General features: G+C 42.5%; 1 protein-coding gene across 6 annotated transcripts in view; it reads right to left on the reverse strand.

Annotated features, from left to right (window-relative positions):
* The window catches only part of enah (ENAH actin regulator), a 126208-nt gene that overhangs the window by 26929 nt on the left and 78456 nt on the right, over positions 1 to 20823 (reverse strand). For 5 of the 6 annotated variants that reach the window (XM_070987114.1, XM_070987118.1, XM_070987117.1 and 2 more), the window contains exon 4: positions 10147 to 10219. In XM_070987114.1, the coding sequence (XP_070843215.1) occupies positions 10147 to 10219 (73 nt within the window). Of the gene's footprint in view, positions 1 to 10146; positions 10220 to 14821; positions 15033 to 20823 lie in introns of those variants that run through there. The other variant, XM_070987115.1, reaches the window with a different exon arrangement.

A 20823-nucleotide genomic window follows, 5' to 3' on the forward strand; every position in this document is an offset into this window, starting at 1 on the left:
CACTGTAGTGACTGCTGGATCAACGAGAAGTTGATGGTTCTGATTAGTTTTCCAGCTGTTGTCTAAATGGGGAGAAAGAACACAGCCCTACACATCTATGTTACCAACATGCTGAGTGGTTTTAATATGGCATACAGTAACTAAGAACAGAAGGCAGGCTCTCGCTCTACATCACACACGCACACACACACACACACACACACACACACACACACACACACACACACACACACACACACACACACACACGCGCGCGCGCGCGCGCGCGCACACGCACACACACACACACACACACACACACACACACACACACACACACACACACACACACACACACACACACACACACACACACACACACACATATAATACTGTAGGACTTCTCTTTGACAAGATGACAAGACATAAGCTTTTTCACCAGCTATTACATCACTGGTGAAACAACCTGAAAAGTTTAAAAAAACCTCATTGAAAAAATAAAAAAGCATTACTTCGACTACATCCTTAAACAACAAAAGTGGATGCTTCATGCAGCTAGAGAAAGAAGCTAACTCACTGGACCACTGTGGAGGACTGTGTGTCTTTGTCAAAAAGACTGAATCAGCCAGTGGTAAGTGGCACTCTGGTGTTCACTACAGCTGGTGCTCTTCTTTAGAATTGCCTACAACAAATCCACAGGTGGCAGTTCAACATCCTGCACCTCTTACCTTTCAGTCTCTTTACATCTAAGCTACCGTGTCATCTGTTTCTCTGCTGTATGAGCAAATTGCAACAAAGAAATCTGAATTAAAACAGTCAGTGTAATTTGTCTTGTGCGTTGCCTCATTTTTCTTCCTCACACCTGGTTGGTGAGAGGGTGCACTTGCTGAATCTGTTCTAATTAGAGTAAAAAGGCAACCTCAGCTGTAGTGATGTCTAGTTGTACTCTTGTTTCCTTTGTTGTAGTTAAATGGCTGTGCTGGCACTGATGAATGTCTTTTATCTTAGAGGCTTTTTAAACTCTCGGCCAAATTTACCCTGAAAGGACAACAGACTTGGGAATAAGTTGCTTCAGGAGTCCTGCTAGAATAAACCGTGTTCAACACTGGCTGGTCCTTTTTTCCAGACAAACCTGTGCACTGCCAGCTACACACACACACACACACACACACACACACACACACACACACACACACACACACACACACACACACACACACACACACACACACACACACACACACACACACACACACACAGAGGCACCTCACTGTGTAATTTACGTGTGTAACACACACACAGCATTCCCCTAAGTAGGAGATCATGACATTCCAAAACAATGTGCGCACACACTTTAAATAACCTGTCTGGAGAGATGTATTTCAGGTGTGTGTCTGTTTGTGTGGATATATTGTGTGCACTTCTGTCTTTGTGTGTGTGGAAGAGTACGTGCAGACGACTCGCAGGGGACAGGGAGCCTGTCGGTCCTCAGGGAGACGCCTGAGTTTACTACACAGGGAGGCTTTGCAGCCGATGTCATGCGATAGTAACGCTCACCTTCTCAGCGCACATTCCTGTGCAGTGAGAGAAGCTGCACTCGCTGCCAAAACTTTACAAGTACAACACACTTTCATTAAGAACGGCAGTCACATGAGAAAGCCTCTGTCCTCCCTACTCACACAGGCCGGAACACAAGGTGAAATGTCAGCCCCCTACAGCCACTTTCATTTAACGGCAAAATGTGTCAGGTATTCAAGATTTAAGATGTATCGTTTCCACTTCACTTCAGGAACTTTTGGTTTTTGCTGCAGTTCCTTCCAATACTGCAATACGTCAATGCCAAGACAGTCTTAACAACAGCTGAAAAACACATGGACTGCAACAAACCTGATACAAGTGTTTTGTTTTTTTGTTTTTTTTACAGCAGATACAGTATGTTGACTTGTCAAACACAGGTGGAACTAATGACATCACTAATTGCTGTGTTAATTTTACTGGTTCCTGTGCTTTTCTTGCTGCATGACACGTCAAAGTGTCTGCTGTGAAAAAGGTCGATGACTCTGACATTTGGGAAGAAGAGTGCTCTGAATATCAAGGTTTATTCAGAGAGTAAAACAACGTGAAGTAGCAGATGGACAAGCTTTTCTCGGAAGAAAAGGAAAAAGGCGATACTCGTGATACTCAAAAGAAGAGCCCTTTGAGTCATTTTCCACAATACTGAGATTCATGGATGAGAAGGAACATACAGTTCATGATCTTGATAATAATAAAATTCAACTTTGGCTTCTTTTGTTGCAAGCTATGACTACTTTTAACCACCTGATGTTGTTAACAGTATAAAAATGCAGAAATGTGATTTGTTTTTTCTTCTAATTTCAACAGGGGGGAGAAGCTACTGATGGAGGCACCCCCTAACTCTGCGCTGGTGTACCAGTGGTGATCAGCATCAGCATACATGAAAGCCTGTGAGGTCATACTGTACAATAACTTCCTGTTGGCTCGACAGGTCACTGTAAAACATCTGATGAACAGCGACTGTGGTCAGCTGGATGTCCAACAGTCATCAGTTGTCCATCTACATGTTCAGTATGCTCCAAGCCTCAAGGAGAGCAACAGCACAACACAGGAACAGTACATCTGACTGTAATATATGGGAGAGGAATAACTGAAACATACTGTAGGTATGGATGGACAGGGAAGAGCTGGAGGTTTGGTATGGACAATGGATACATTTTGCAAATTGTCATCAGTGAAATCCAATGTGACATGGTTTGAGCAAAGTAGAGTACAGCCACCTTTCAAGTCTACAGGGAGACAGATTTGAGTAGAGTATTCTTTTATATTCTTTAAAAGTCTTTTGTGCAATGTCAATTTCCACAGCAGATAACATAAATATGAACTACTGACAGTGAGCATTGTTTCATGCATTCTGTCACTTCCATGGGACCAATGCAATAACTCCCACATTAAGTTCACCCCTCCAACCTGTCTGCATATTTCCTGCCTCTGATGGGTGAACCTAAAACAGGCTCCTCTCCTCTCCACATCCCTCTCTGCCTTGCAGGGAAACGTCACAGGATTCAAAGCTGCGAAAAGCCTCCTGCACGGTTTAACTGGCGTCTCACTCGCCTCCTGACAAGAGTTGCCGGGGAAACCGTTGCTAAGGGAGTGTGGGCGGTGGCACGGCCTGAATCCCTGCACACACAGACACACATCCACATGCACACATATTCCTTTCCTTGCAACAACTTACTATGACAGAGTTCAAGACACTCTAAGGCAGAGTCAGAGAGGATTTGAGGCAATATTGTAAACATCAAATGGCTTATTGTCAAAATTAAAAGCCACAGAACATGAAGGAGGACGGCTGCATAGACAACACTCCAATAGGATGTGAAGTCAATGGGTATGAAGATCAAAGGTTTGCAAAGGCACTCCAATACCGGCTAATTATTTAATGTTAGGAGTGTATTCATTAGCTACAGAATGACAGAAAGGGACTAAAAAACAGCAGATTCTGCAGTGGAGATAAACCTGAAGGATTTATCCAACCAACCATTTGACCTAAAAACACGATGTTACGATGCAGCAGAACAACACTACATTAGACATTAAGGACTAAATGATAAGAACACTCCACAAGAGAAAGAGAAGTATCACAAAAATAGATCAACGGCAAATGGAAAGTGGACTAAAATGAAACACCTAACACTTAAAGGACACAGAGTGAGACTGTAGCAGCATTAGTTGAAACACAGCATCATGTTCAGTCTTGTTTGACAGGTGTCTATATTGCAGTCACAGCCTGGAGACACTTCCATGCTCCTCTGGTAGCTGCCACCTTCCCTCTTCCACCGTCAAGCCCCCACAGAGCCAACCAGCTGTAACACTCATCCACAGCTCCTCATGACACTCCATGACACACACCATCCTCTCTTTGCCCATGTCTGTCCTCATGCAGTCAGTCTACCTACAACTACCAAAAACAATAGATTCAAAAGCTGATTTTTTTTTTCCTTATAACAGGCACTCAGTAGTTCGCTCTATAGTAAGCAGCAAACTGAAAGTTGACTGACAGGTGTGCAGATATCAACATAATTTTTGCTTTTAGAAAATGCTGCACGTGGCTTCATGGGATTGTTAGTGTCGACATGTCATGCACAGCTTTTTTTTGTTACATTGAAGGAATTTTTGAATGAACTAAGTACGAACTATTTTTGTTCACTTTTCACTTCATTAATTACAAATAGTGTCTCCATCAGTTGTGAAGCTGGCTAAATTTGGTGGAATTTTCACTGCAATACTGAGGTCTGGAATATTGCCATAACTGCCATATATTCTTCAGTTGTATCAAGGGTAATTCTTCCTTGAGCACAAATTATGTCACATTCTGGTTTTGCTGCTTCGCCACAAGTGACAACTGTGCTAAATCTTCAGGGACATTTAAGTCTGGCAATATCATTTGGCCAGGACTCAGTGGCTCGCCTGATTGGCTCACAGAACCAGGAAATGCTGTCTGAATGGACAGGAGCCCAGATGGACCATATGGACCTACTCTAGTAAGGATCCAGTCCAAGTGTGCAATATATACAGTACACACACACATGCGCACACACTCCATATGTCATGTGTCCCACTAACATAAGACCCCAATCCTGTGATCAAAGCCAAACTAACATATTGGTTTTAGAGGTGTGTGTGTGTGTGTGTGTGTGTGTGTGTGTGTGTGTGTGTGTGTGTGTGTGTGTGTGTGTGTGTGTGTGTGTGCGTGCATGTGTGTGTGTGTGTGTGCGCATGCGTGCACATGTGTGTGTGTGTTCATGTCCAAAACTGTAATTGTCATCTGAGAAAATATGATGATGTAAGCACATGTTTGTGACAATGTGCACAACAAAACGTGCTTCCATCCTCTGATACCAGCAGCTAAATGCTAACAGCTAACACATCCTTCTCTAATCCACCCCATTCTCTCATTCAACACGCTGCAACACATTTCCTCTTTCTCCAACACACACTCCCTTGCTCCCACGCACCACACAGCTATTTATACACACAGCCTATTATTTCCAGCTCATGTCTTTTTAATCTGAGGGTAGCACCCTGCATTTCTGAACAGGTGGTTTATCCGCACTCTCTCCCTCAGCCGTCCATGAATCCACTCATACAGGCAGTGAATATTTTCATCAATCCATCAATCATCACGGAAGTGTCATAGCATACCTCCTTCATCCATCTGTGTCTCCATGAAAAGGAGGATTAGAGAAGAGATGGAGGAGCTGACTAAAGAGGTGGAGGACAGTGAGGAAGAAAAGATGATCATATGTCATTTGATCCTGTGGAAAATCCCATTACAGAGACATCTGAATTTTCCAGTCTCTCCATGCCATAGATGAATGATGTCAATGTTTACTCCTAACAGAGTGGAGACCCACAAGTGAGCAAGAGGAGGCCGCACTGATGAGGGTGGAATGTGTTTGACTGATCATGTGTGGTCACGGAGGAATGAGGTGGACCACTCATTGGTTAGTTGATCTTATCTAATGAGGCAGAGATGACCGAGGACAGAAAGGACATCACTCTCACTCCCATTTGGAGACACTCATCCATATCTCCAACTCTTTCTTTCCTCTGTCTCCATTTCAGGCTCTGTGGCTCAGTGTGACACAGCTTCCTGATGAAAAGCATTGCAACTCAATGAAGTAAGACATAACCAAAACATTAGCTGTCATGTTGACTGAGACCACTAATGTCGTCAAAGGGCAAACATTGTCGAATATTTTCCACATTGTGCCATTAAGCTTTAAAACTATGTATTGTTAATAATCTGTAGTGGAAACTTAGAACGTACTGTCTGTGTACACATATTTCAGATTGTTTTATCTTGTAGTTTTGGTTTACACTATTAAAACTGTGTATCCACAGAATGAATGGATGGAACTGAAAACTAGGATCCCCATGACAACAAGATTTGGAGTATTCCAGTACCTGTGCATGTGCATGTAAACATCATAGAAAGGTTTCAGAAAGCTGGATAAACCTTTATTTCTGTTAGTATGGAAGACACGGGCACATCTTCAGCTCTCAAAATTATGAGAAACACTTAATGTTGCTCTCCAGACTTAAATAAAAGTTGAAGTGAGACACTTAATACATTTACATGCAGTCAAGTAACCCTTTCATAACTGGAATAACAGCAATAACCCGGCAGTGCACGGCCAAGTAAACACCAATAACCCTTTTTAAAAACCGGAATATGCTCATATTCCGGTTTTTAAAAACCTGAATATAACCCCTGGGTTACTGCTTTTCTAACCTGAATATTTGGTCATGTATACGCCTATCGGAATATCCCCATCGAACGGAACATTAATTTGTGTTCTGCACATGTTCTACTCGCAAGGAATCTTGGTCTTTTGAGTGCAGGTGGCATGGATATGGATGGCACAGCTCCGGCTCCATTTCCTATTTCTTCACGTTGTCGCCTTCCATTAATGAAGAAAGTGAGACAGAATAGTGTCAAATACTGGTGGTGGGTCAGCACCAGCACCTAAGCGCCCTGGGCTGTTCATTACCCGCCGTGCTGCTGTTGTTATTGTTGTTTTTGGATACAGGAAGAAGAAGCTGAGATGGCGCGCATTGCGTCATGACGTTCTCCGTGCGTCGACACGTCGTCGCTGTTTTAATCAGGATATCCCAATTGATTACCTCCTTTTGCTCACGCATGTAAACAGGTTATTCCGAATGTTTCAGAAACCGGAATATTGACCATAACCCGAATATTGACTGCATGTAAACCTAGTGACTGTTAACACGGAGGATAAACTGGATTGTTGCTCTGGTCTTCTAATGACCACCAGAGGGAGAAGCCAAATCCAGCAGAATGATGAAGGACACTAAACTTCATCCTCAACTGAAAATTAGTCCGAACACAAATCACAGAGAGAAGCTGAGATGTTGAAGAGTCAAACATACCTGGATTTCTACAATACATGAATATATCTGGACACATGAAAACCACTAATTAGACCTTTAATTTATATATTACAAATACTGTAAACGTACAGCACAAAAGGTCATTGTCTTCAACCACACTGAGCTGGGGTTTCACAGAAATGGTGTCAATGAGAACAGGGTCCCCCTTTGGGGGGCAACAATGTCTACGATGGGGCTCTTTGCTGTAAAGTAGACGAAATGGGTTCACCAGCTGAGCTGATCAACTGCAGCTCGGGTGTGTTCCCGCCAGAGGAACCCAGAGGAGACCTGAGGTGGACTATTGTCCAAAATGTTTTTCTAGCAGATGCACAGAAAGAGTGTCCCCAGGAAACTAGCACCTGGTGAGGTGTCCTCCCTCTGGTCCGACAAGGGTTAAACTAGTCAGACAGATAAAGATTGCTTCTGAGGTGAGAAGTGTTTGAATGATGAGTGAAGCTGCTTCAGCCATATATGGAGACGGAGGACGGTCTTGAAACTGATAGAACTTAAATAAGAGCATGAATAAGTGAGGGGCCACAGTGAGGCATTGAAACAGATGACATGAGAGAGAAGCTGGATACTATTAACTCATGTGAGCAAGGAGCATGTTTAACATCAACAGAATAAAACAAACATGAGACGCAATATGGGGATACTCGTGCATGCTAATGTACTACTTGATACCGTTTGGTCAGGTGGTTAATAGGATAACGTACAGGCAGCCAAAGCTATGAAGTTGTGCATGTTACAAATTTAAATCCCTGAAATGCTTTGAGAGGGGTTTATGATTAAAAGCTTGGATTAAATAATAATTTCAAACAGATGCTAGTGTCCAGATGTTTTTCAGTCTATAAACTTCCAATAAACAATCGACAAAACTGACTGGCTTACTGACAGCGGCGTACTGATTAGCTCAAACAGAACTTGACCATGTTTGTGGGCCAAACAGACCTTCAACATCTTCCAAAGCTGACCATGTGTTAGCTTTCCTTTTAAAGAAGCAGAGGGCTTGATGTGAGAGCGTGCTGCCAATTCGTTTCTACACTTCTGTCTTTACTCCTCCTCCTCTCCCTCCATCACAATCCTCACTTCTTTCATCCTGCTCCCACTCTGCTCTACACATCCTTTACTCGCCCTCCCACCAGGCTGATATTGGCCTGTGTGTCAGCAGATGACCTCAGTCACTGATCCTCTCGCTGCCTGTCTGTCATCCACTGCTAAATATGGAGCATGACCGGAACCGGGGGCGTTGGGGGTGGGGGTGGGGGGGTTGGAGCTAGACAGGGACAAAAGGGTGAAAGTCGAAAGCATAAAGGGGGAGGAAAAAAATAAAGAAACAGAGAAGAAGCCAGATCCATTAGACCCTCTCAGACCTACAGAGTCTGTAAAATTCCTGGCAGATCCAAGCTCACCTCAAACAGAATTAGAAGAACCATTGACTCACACCTGAAGAATGCTTCACTACTCGAGAGTGTGAGTGTGTGTATGTGGTGGTGGTGGGGCACTAAATCAAAGAAGGGACAAAGTGAGTGTGTGTGGATGATGATGGCTAGTAGTCACCTTGAAAATGCCCATATCAACAAGTCACAACTCAAACGTGAGAGGGTTCTTTGTTTGTCTGAATTCTGAGCATATGCTCAAACATTCCCACAACGGAGCAAAAAAAGCTGTGCCACACTTTAAGATGTGAAAGTTGTGACTTTCAGTCATCGTAATTACGAGTTTCAAATCAGCATCCAAGTCATAATTATGACTGGGAAACCAAGCTTTCTTTCAGCTGTGATAAAGTCTGCCGTTCAATGTGCTTAAACACAAGTTATGACCCAATTCTTTTCTATTTCAACAATCCATCCCATATGACATGAACACAACCTGTCAGTGATAATGCAAGTGTGGAATTCTAATAGTGTGGAGATTTATAGTGGTTGTGCTTCCAGATTTGTATATCACAGAAAAGTGGATTAATGGCCTGGATGGAGGTCTGCACTCTCTCTCTAGTTTCTATTGATTAACACGTATTGACTTAATCTGTCCTTTATTATTTTGACTTTTATATGTAGAAAGAAAAGCCATATTATCAAGTGTCTCAATATGGTGCTGAGCTACTGTGAACCCAGCCAAGGAAGCAAAGGAGAGACAAAGTGAGTGTGACCCCCTTCAGTGAGCCCTCCTGGCATGATGGGAACATGTGGAGTCATTATGTTCCTCCATTCATTTATTCAAGTTTTGCCTTTAATCTGTAACCTGTTTGTATATGGTGGACACTGATGTTCTTCCAGTGCAAAGATTGTCCAGATGTCTTTCATGACATTACAGTGTTGTGTGTACAAGCTGTCCTTTATCTGCACTGGTTACCAAAGTCTTTGTTCGGCTCATGTAACTGATACTTAAGTTAGATGTTAATGTCTCTGTGTGTGGTCATGTATTGGGATCAGAGGTGGGCGAATGTCAAATGCTCCACCTTCTCCATTCTTTTCAAAATGCCCATGACGTGTCCCTGGCTAGGGGCACAGCTGTCACTGCGTACAGACACACATGTAAAGAGATTCAAGGTTGTGTGTAGGCATGTTTGTAGACTTCAGTGTTCGTCCATGTTCCCGTGTTTGCATGGGAGTGTGTATGCGGGTAGTTCATTCTAATTAAATCCTTGAACAAGCTTTCTGGTGAATACGTCCCAAACCTTGGCCAACAGCTGGTCTCCATTAATACAGCTTTGTGCATGTGTGTGTGTGTGTGTGTGTGTGTGTGTGTGCGTGTGTGTGTGTGAGTGTGTGTGGGAGAGAGAGAGAGAGAGAGAGAGAGAGTGTGTGTGTGTGTGTGTGTGTGTGTGAGTCTGTATGTGATGTGTTTTCTAGCTGTTCCAGAGCCTTTATTACCTGAGGTAAAGAGTGGCCTTGTATGGGGAAGAAAAACAACTGTGAGCGTGTAGCTTTTTGTCTCAGTGCATGTGTGGGTAGAGTCTGTGTGAGACACTGATAGATTGATGGTGAAAAAAAAAGAGATGAAATGAATGAATTAAGAAAAAGAATAGACATGTAAGTAGAGGGAGACATAGACACAGAAGAAACAAGGTGAACATACCTTTAAAACCACACACAATGTTCAAACTATTGTCCCAAATGTTCAGGTGTGTATGTGATCTTTGGTCTTGATCAGACCAGAGTTGTTTCTTCTTATTGTCTGTGTGGCCCTTACCTTCTCTGCAGGTCCATCTCCTCTGGTGCGGGGCCATTCTGAACCTGGGGACCCTGTCTGGGCAGTGTGGGGCCTGCAGAGGGCGACACGCATGCAGCTCCTGTTAGCTGACATCATCATTATTCACACACACATAATTCCTCATGTACTGCTTTAAGAAACAAAAAAATAGATCCAGAGTCAGAGCACAGTCAAAAACATCTTCATACATACATGTCACATAGAATGAAACTTGACTTCATATTTTGTAACCAGACCAATCAACAGTTATATTGAGCCACTGGAGAGCCTTATAAAAGCATCCAAACACCTCAGGAGCAAACAGGGAGACACTGTTGGTTGTCCTGGCAACACAGTATTTGGCCAAAGATCTGCAGGTTATTTAGCTTCCGTACATCTCAGTGGCCAAAGTGTGAAGTTTATCTGCCTTCACTTCCTCTGAAGTCACCTGTCATGTTTTCCATTTGCTGAGGACCTGCAGCAGGTATTTGCTGCTGAGCTGAGTGTGACGAATGCAGTCGTAGTTAGACACATTACTTGCACTGGGAACTGAACCTGTGCCGTATCTTTAACTGTTCAGATCAGGGTTTCCTGGAGGATTTCAAAGTCCCGGACGAATGGGAGAAAGTCCAGTCAATTACTGAGCTAAAAAAAACTAAATTTGCCCATTTTAATACAATTCAAATTAAGGGGGAATAATTTTCACCAGGCATTATGACAAGATTTACGTGTGTTGGACTAGATTTTCTCTGTACAAAAATGTTATGGAATAACAGATATAACGGAAACCCAGGCTCAGATAATGTCAAATAATAATGTGCAGCTACTTTGCTATTTCATTAACTGCTTTAGCATGTCAAATGTGAATATTTGCTGTTAACCTGGTATTTGAGAAACTGTGATGGAAAAAACGATTCATTGATTCATTAAGGAAATAATTGATCAGTGATCAGTAATGAAAACAATCATTGCTGCTGCTCTCATGCTTTATGAACCCTGAATGCTCAACCAAGTGTCAAACACTCACCACCTTAAAGCTGACTGCATGGCAAGATTCTCGGTCATGTTTACTTGTTTCTTGATGTGATTTTTTAAAGAAATCAGAAGTTTTTAAATTCTATACCATTCATTTACCAGCTTGTAAAGCTGTTTTTGTTTAATTAGTGATGTAAAACAGTGAATTTTATATTTTTCAATGAACCAAAATGTGTTGTAGAAAAGTGTATTAATAATGAGGGCATAAGCTGAAGGATCAACACAAATGCACAGTGTCTACCAACTGAGTAGCATGTAACTAAGTAGATGGTTCTGAAAAGGAGAAATAAAACTCGGTTCATGTGTTTGTGGACAGTCCTGGCATAAAGTCAGAAACCCTGAAAAAACACACTGTACCCTCAGTGGCCTTTAGCACAAGAACGACAGACACCCAGACATCACTGTCTAATTTACACTTGCTAATGAGCTAACTTTTCTGCAAAACCTGAACAGGGCCAGATGGACCGACATGGTGCTCTCTCCCTCTGTGTACCAAACACACACGCACGCACGCACGCACGCACGCACGCACGCACGCACGCACGCACGCACGCACGCACGCACGCACGCACGCACGCACGCACGCACGCACGCACGCACGCACCAACCAGAGGCTTCTGGATCTGGATGGAGCTGAAAAGGGAGCAGATTTGACTGCAATTAGCATTCAGCCAAGTGTTAACTGTCTGAAGAGACAGACAGACAGACAGACTGAGATAAAACAGGCAGAATCTGGGCTGCAGCCAGGCTGACGACTGCTCCTGAATACCAAAGTGCTAACACACATTACCCCCACTTAACACTGACATCGGCATTAGCCACTTTTCCACAACAGAAGAAAATAGGGTTTGTCACATCTGAGTCAAAACAAGTGGAACACTGTAACAACAGCTCTGTTTGTTTCTTCACGATTTCACTGAATTATCCCGTTTCGTTGTTGAACTTAAGACCTTTAGACTTCCAACAGCAACACATTTACACCACCAGCAAAAGTGAAACAGTAACACCATAAAAAACTAGCTGACAACTTTAAATCACCTCCCAAATGTGTGCTCCTCCTCCTTAAGGGACGAAAACCAAATTCTTTGAAAACTGTGACTGTCCAGACAGAAATGTTACAGGACACGATGATGAACACAAGCTCATCTGAGATGGAAAGAGAGACACACAAACAATAAAGAAGCCCTGAGTGGTGCTTTGGTGTGACTTTGGTTAATTACGAGTAAGAGCTGACCATGACATGAATTACTGGAACCCATCAGGAATGTCAGCACAGAAAATCCTGTCTGATGAGTCAGCACGGGGCCCACAGCCATCATTAATGTGTCAAGAAATATCAAATGACAAGAGTAAAAATACTTGATCAGAGGTAGTTTATTCACTTGGGCTTTAAACTGAAATAATGTGGAGTTTGTGTTTCTTCTCTCTGTAATGCTCAGTGATAAATAACAGAAGTCTCTGAGTGGTGTGATGTGGACCACTGGCCAGGAGAGACCAGGAGCAGCAAACAGTGGCTCAGCAAAGACCAGTCTGACAGTGCTGCTTGTAAAACACATCCGTCTGGACTCCGATATTTATGTGAGCTTTTATTCAGCAAACATCCTCAGGGGAGGCTGAGGATCAATGGAGTGTTCAGAAGGTACAGCCCTGTGTGTGTGTGTGTGTGTGTGTGTGTGTGTGTGTGCGTGTGTGTGTGTGCGTTGACTGGAAACCATTGTAAGGGGATGACTCACCAATACCACTTAACAGGTGTCTGTCATGATGTTTTACACATTCTCTGCCAGACATGAGCCAGTTTGCACTTCTGCATATTGTTGTTCTAGTTTTTGCATCTCTGAGATCTTCTAAGAATTGAGTTTATATAAAATATATTATGGTCAGTTTATTGTTTTAACTGAATAAAAATATCGAATGTGAGGATTTGCAGATTTTCTCTGTCTCATACAGAGTTGGGTTCTGGTAGCAGCTCCATTTTGGATGCTTCCCTGTTGGTATGTTACCAGCGCTCGTTCACCTCTGAAGCTAACAAATCTTACTGACCCTTTCATTTCTCAGTGTTTTTATTTCCAATAGTGAAAACATGCAGGTGACATTAGCAGGCTTCTCATTCGTAGCTGGTGCTAATTGTTGTTTTCACCGGTGAAAATGACAGATGCCAACAATCAGCGTTTCTTATCTTCTGCTGCTCATCTCACTTTCAGGCTGTAGCGAGCGGCTTCCACTATAAACTGTAGTATTTCTGGCTTCCTGCCTAGCAACAGATCTAAACTGAGGAGCTGCTGTTATTGTTATTCATGACTTTAAATACTTGTAAATGACAAAAGCTAAACTGCAATCAAGCCCAACCCAATTCTCTGGTAATCAGACTTTGATTTACTTTTGATTGAGAGAACACTTTGGGCGAACGGGACCATTTGAGGGGCTCCTGACATTTCTTAAACTAAACAGCGAACAGGAAAAAGTAATTGATGGACAATTTAAGCACTACATAATAATCACTAGTCAATCATCCTATAGTTCATATGAACAGCTCCCACTGATTCAGATATGAGCAGCAGCTGAAAATCTAAAAATGGTTTGAAGTATCATTCATGCAGTTCCATCAGAAAATAGGAATACAGACACTTAAAGGATATGAGTCAATGTGACCTCAGCCAGAGTACAGTCTGGACCTTTCACAACGGCGTTAAATGAAACTGAAAGATGTACAGCATCAGCCACTTCTCCGGGGAACACTGAATAACTACCTCTTTATCCGGCATGATTATCCAAATCACCTCAACTTATTACCATCTTGATGGTTTCCTTCTTGTAGGAGTTGAACTGAAATACTATTGTATTATGTCGAGTCCACAGGCAGTCAATATCTGCGGCTGTAATTGCTGACATGGTCTCTCGTCTCCATCTTCCGCTGCCTGTGGGTGTAATTGTGTTACTGTCTGCTCTAATAGAGCTTATGTGCTAATGACAGAACACAGCAGCCTAGCAGGGCCGCAGCCCTGAAAGCTGCTCAGGAGGAAAGACTTAAGATCACATCAACGGGCCTGACACTCATTTAAGCCTCATTTTCTTATTAGAACAAGCTTTTTATTACTGTATGTCATCTTTTCACGATGAGCAACTGTAATGTCCCAAAACACAGCACGCCCACTGACTCTCAAGGTGCCTTCTCAACAGACATTTAGTCATTTTCCTTTCTCGTGAAAAGGAAGGTCTTAAGAGGTCTGAATTGATTCAGTGACCCACAACAACAGCACTTAGGCTTGGCCACCATCCAAACACACCATCTGACACAATACTGGTAAAGCAGAAAAACAGACGACAAACAGGGCAGCATGAAGGAGAGCTAAAGACAGGCAGCTAGCTCTACACAGACACCATATTAGTTGGTCATGATTTCACTATCTGCTACTAAAATACACCTCAGGGAAGTAGAGTGGAATATCTCATCTCCTCAGCAGGAGGAAAAGGCTTGTGACAGTTCAGAGGACTAGGGAGAGACAAAAGTCAAGGTGAAGAATGTCAAAGAATGTCCTCCCAACAAACTGCTTGACTTTAACATTTAACAGCATCTTCTTCCACAGAGACACAAAGTACAACAACTACACAATGTCTGTTCCCATCACTCTTGTATACCTACATGAAGTCAGCACCAGTGTGGGCCTCCTCTGGCAGCACATGTAGCGCCACAGTCCTTGTGGGGCCCCGTCTGACCCGTTGCCAGGCCTCAGTGCAACCACCACCCCACTCCCAGCTCCCCCAGTACAATCCTGGGAGCTCACATACAAAACCATAGCTCAGGATTCGGAGGTTCCTCTTTCAATTTCCTGTGCCTTAGCTCTGCATCATCCACGCCGATGGAGGTTTGTCAAGCTCAGAGTGATGGTTATGAAGTTAAGTTCCACCCAGAAGAGATAAAAAGTGTTTTTAATAAACAAAATATTGAGCCTTCTTCAGTTGCAGTAGCCGAGTCAAATCCTTTATCCTCTGTAATCTGATGCTTTAATATCCTGACGGTACACCTTTAAAGATGACGCCAACATGCTGGAGTGGTTGTTCTTTGTGCCGGTTCTCTCACAGATTATAACTGATGGAAACAAAGGGAGAGGAAAGGGAGGGATGGAGAGTGGGAGGGAGGGATAAACATAAGAGGCAGAGAGAGAAAGAAAGAGCTGGAGCCGGACGGAGACAAAGAATGAGGAGAAAACAAACTGACGACACACAAAAGGCAGAGAAAGAGACAGAAATAGTGGGAGAGAGAGAGAGAGAGACGCATACAGGATGTGGTAGGACTCTCTACCTGATGGGCTGGTCGGTCAGTTTGTACTTCCTGGATCTAATCTATTATTCATCCGCTGGATACAGAGAAGGACAGAACGCTGCTGCCCTCAATATCATTACCAGTGTGTGTGTGTGTAGTTTGTACAGTTTGATGTTTGATATATTCTTTCACTTAAATGATTCATTTAGATCCAAGGATGTAGCACTGAAAGTAAAAGGCGTGGTCACCAAAATGACAAGATATTCTCTCACCATGCAGATAGTTTAGGCTTCATTTGCTAAAGCTGTGAGCCTTTCTGAGAGTTCAGCTGATGAATGAATGAAACGTCATTTCGTTCTTTGTGATTTTTGTGCAGGACTGTCTGCATTTGGAAGGGCCAACCATTTAATTTATTTAAAAAAGGCGTGGTCCTGCTGTCTGTAATCTGCTCCAGTAGACTGTGATTGATTGCTTGGTTCCACGCTTGGATGAACTGTGAGAGCCATCTTAACCGCCTGTGTTGATTTTTAGTTGTGTGCGCTGCAACGATCAGCTGGATCACTAATATTAAACGCCATCACATTTAACACTATACTATGACAGTATGTGAGAATTTTCTGAGAGCGGGTCAATAACAGCACAGGGAGGAAGAATACAAAACCAAAAGGAAAAAAAAAAAAAAATGACACAAAGAGAAAAAGTCAAAGTGAACACAAAAGGAGAGATTGAGTGTTTGTCGGGATGAAGGAAATGAGTGGACAGAGGTAAAGGACAGGGTTGTTTTCTGCCCACCCATCCATTATACCGGCAGAGAAGCAACCTGTCATCACAGCCGCCATCCATCTGTGTTTGTAGAAGTGAAGAGCTGACGCTGTCACCTGTCACAGGTCAAGGTGTTGCTGTATGTGTGTGTCTGTGCTGGTTGAGCATTTGTTCAGTCCACTCCATGCATGTTTCCATCCATCATCCTGTTAGAGACAGGCAGACTAAAAGCACACAGGGGCTATGAATAATACATGAAGCTCACACTGTTTTGGTGGACACTTAGATCCAAAGAGCAGTACATTACAGTATGATGACTGTGTATTTGTTAGCATGTGGGGCTCCAGCGGGAACTGAAGCCAGTAACTGTATACACACTCAAAGCTAAACGACCTACACACACCGCCATCACAGACTCCTCTGGAAAATGCGAAAGGAAATTCCTTCCGTCTTCACTCTGTCAAAGTGAACCTGAGTATAAGACGTATGTCCACGTCCAGGTTTATTTAGACTGTCTGGTTAAAGCAGGGGAGCAGGATCACAGGGTGGACACAATTTGAAAAGCTAGAATCCACATCCAGCATCACATTTAGCTCACGATGTCATCGCGAAAGGGTTAAAATGACAGCATCTATAGCAACATCTTGTGGGCACGAAGCTAGGCAGGAAAAGAAAACGACACCTGCTCCATAGTAATATATTATATGAAATAGTATGACATGTGGGCCACAGACCAGGATCAGGTCTTGGCCTGTATTTATGGCACTGCAGGCTTTAGTGTATTGGTCGGGCAAGTACATGACTTAGCTAACTAGTTGCAAAAGTTAATAAGTACAAAGACAAAGCCAAACATCAAATCTTTCTGCAGGTTTTAATGATAAGTAATCCTTCTGTGTCAGCCTTTTTAGTAATGATCTCTGGCTGAGACACAGCTCATCATGGGTCTTGAAATTAATAAGATAAAAGACACTACACTAGATTTTATTTGCTGAAATAAAAATATACTTATCACTTGAATGAATCAGGTGACATCCAGATAAGAGGAACTAACTTTAAACACAAGTCAGCTGTCACTGACAAACCTCATGGGTGCACTGTCTCTATGAAGCACTGACAAAGCTATCAAAGTTGGATTCTTGGTTCTGACAGAATCATCACGTTTGCACAGCTGCATTTTTCTCATTGCAAAAAAGCACAAGGTTATGAGGACGGTGGTCTCAGCTGAGAGCATGTGTTCTCCTCTGCATGAGCACAAGGTCACAAAAATGATTCAGGTCCTTTCAGAACTGTGTTTTTAACACGCTTATTGTCATTAACCCAATCCCAAAACCTCTCCTCTCATGGAATGTTGTTGCCTGAATGTCACCTCCTAACAGGTCAGCCTCTCCAAAATCCCAGAGTACTGTCCCAAGTTATGGGAGCTGATGCTGTATTTACTCTTCATACTAAAGGTAGGATCTGATACATCTTACTTAAAATTTGGGGTCAGTTATTACTTATTTCCTACTCTGAGACACATTGTGTAACTAAATACGGCACCAAATGCCCAAGATAAAAGTCTGTTATCAAAAAAGTTAGGACAATGTAGATGCAGCAAAAATAAAAATAAAGCAGAATGTAATGAGCATTTTTTTGAAAACTGAAAACAGTACAAAGACAATATATTTAATGTTTGACCTCATCAGCTTCATTGATTTTTGTAAATATCTGCTTATTCAGAATTTGATGCAGCAACATTTTTCAAACCAGTTTGAACAGAAGCAACAACAGACTGGGAAAGTAATGGAATGCTCCAAAAACACCTGTTTGGAACATTCCACAGGTAAACAGGTTGATTGGTAACAGGTGAGAGTATCATGGTTGGGTATGAAAGGGGCATCCTGGAAAGGCTCAGTGGTCCATAAGCAAGGATGGAGAGAGGTTCACCACTTTGTGAACACATGATTGTATGAAGGATATTACTACATGAACTCAGGAACACTATTAAATGGTTGCTGGTAAACAATTTGTTTGCAAATGATCTGTTTTTATTTGTTTTACTCAGTGTCCCAACTTGTGATTCAGAGCGAAATCCACGTTACAGCATAACTGCCGGCATTTATCACAGTTCCCAATAGGGAATTTACCAAATGTGTCGATGAATCAATTACTTTTTAGGTCAATGTCCTTGTCTCATCGCAAGCTCCCAGAACCCAAAGTGACATCTTCAGAATATTACTTTTCCAAACAACAGTTTTAAACCCCGAGTAACCTGCAAATTTGTGGGGTTTTTCTTGACAAACAGCTTGAAAAGTAATCTATAATCAAAATAGCTTCATGTACATTTTCTGCTGATCTACTTAATGAGTGGACTTTTGGAGTATTTCAGCTCAAGTTCCCAGAATAATCCAGTTTCCTGTTCTTAAAGGAATGGCACAAGATTGCTTTTGTCCCATTGGAAGATCCAAATCCAAAGAGTCCTGCACCAAATGGAATCCATTAAGGAGCCTTTCTTTAAATTTCTTTGTTTTGGTCGAGACGCTTTTGACCCAGTTGTTGTTTGTCTCAGGTCCATGATGAAGCACACATCATCTGGTGCATGCCAACTCTAACCCCTCTCTCCCCTAATACCCCAGTGAATACCCTAGTGTTTACTTTAACTCTTCAAGGCCGTCTAATAGGGCAGCCCATTTGTTGCCGGGCAGATCTGAAACTATAATGAGTACATTTTTGCAGGTTGTGTCACTCTGACATGCGATCCTGCTCGTCTGACACTCAGGATCCTCTCTGCCATGTTACTGAGATATTGTAACAGGGCCGTGGGTTGGAATCAAATGTTCAGCAGTCAACTGCAGGGGGTGAGGATGGCACAGGTGTAGATGTCAGTATCCTACTTCCCTTCTAGACATCCTGACTCCCGGGAGCCCCAAAATAATCCCCCAACATGTAGGATAGGACACAGTGAAGGAGACAAAGATAGACACAGAAACAGAGAGAGAACAGCTCTGTCCTCTCTGGACCAGCAGTGAATTTAATCTCCTGTAAATCTGTCTGTAATAGGATCCAATGCTAATTAAGACATTAATGTGCTCTGATCAAGACAGAGGTCCTATGATAACACTAATCCTGTGTGAGTCAAATCAAACTCGTGGCTGTAAGAGTTTACCAGAGCCAAAATTTGTCTATTTTTATGATGCTTTCCTGAAGCATGAAGTGAGACCCTTTAAGAGCTTCACATTAAACAACTGCATCGAGGGGAAGAAACAAACCAAGAGAATTGCATCATCTTTCATCTTTGTTCCATGATTTTCAGAAGTTTGTACACAAACTCATATATCGTTGGACAGAGTTTCCTGAGGCCTTGGTTCATTGGAATTTGTGGACTTTTAAAAAGCAGAAAGGTTTTTTTCCTAAATTCACTGGTGTCCTTAAAACTACGTAAAGACTCTTTTCTTGTTAATCAAAGCACGCGATCAAAATTCATCAGTGTGTCTCAGGACGTTGGAGGTTTGCTTTGTCACAGCAGCAGTCTCTGGCTTCCCAACTTTACAAGTTACGAGGCCTAAGAACACGACTTACCTACAAACTTTTTGAGTCCTTGAATCCCACTAAACAAGAAACTGAAGTCATTAAAGTGTCGCTGGATTTAATAGAGTGTATACTGTCGAATAAAACCTCAAATAAGGTTCATGGTGAGGTTGACTTAAAGCAGTAAAATCTTAGATAAGGTTAACAGAGGTACAGGTGAAGACAGAGAGGACAAAGGTAGAGAGATAACAATTGATGAGGAGAGCTGGAAGCCAAATAGAGAATGTGAAGCAGGCCTGTGTGTGCCAGGTAGCCCATTTCCGTTGGCCATTTAATATAATGGTTATTGATGCAGCGTCCTAATCAGACCTCAAAGAACTATTTCAACTCCTCCTGCTGGAAACACAGACGTCAGCAGGAAGCACGAGAGGGAGACAAAGCAGCTAAGAGCCACATTCCTTTGCCTCATAATGAATTCTTTTAATTCTGCCTGCATTGAACATTTGGTATTCAGTCCACAGTCACAGGCAGTTTATGAGGGTTTCATTTACAACTCCAATGCTGAAGAAGTCAGGACACCGTGTAAGACCTAAATAAAAACAGAATGCAATCATCTGCAAACAAACTGTTTACTGACTGAGGCTGGGGCAGCATGTTCCTACAACCCCAAATCCAAAAAAGTTGCAACTGTGTAAAACCTAAATAAAAACAGAATGCAATCATTTGAAAATGACCAACAACAGTTTTACAAAGTGTTCCTGAGTTCATGTAGTAATATCCTTCATACAATCATGTGCTCACAAAGTGGTGAACCTCTCTCTGTCCTCGCTTGTGAACGACTGAGCCTTTCCAGGATGCCCCTTTCATCCCCAACCATGATACTATCACCTGTTACCAATCAACCTGTTTACCTGTGGAATGTTCCAAACAGGTGTTTTTGGAGCATTCCATTACTTTCCCAGTCTGTTGATGCTCCTGTCCCAAGTGGTTTGAAATGCGTTAAAATGTACATCAAATTCAGAATAAGCAGATATCTACAAAAGTCAGTGAAGTTAATGAGGTCAAACATTAAATGTTTGGTCTTGCACTGTTTTCAACTGAGTACATGTCAA

The sequence above is a fragment of the Chaetodon trifascialis genome, chromosome 19 (assembly GCF_039877785.1).
Source record: "Chaetodon trifascialis isolate fChaTrf1 chromosome 19, fChaTrf1.hap1, whole genome shotgun sequence".
Lineage (NCBI taxonomy): Eukaryota > Metazoa > Chordata > Actinopteri > Chaetodontiformes > Chaetodontidae > Chaetodon > Chaetodon trifascialis.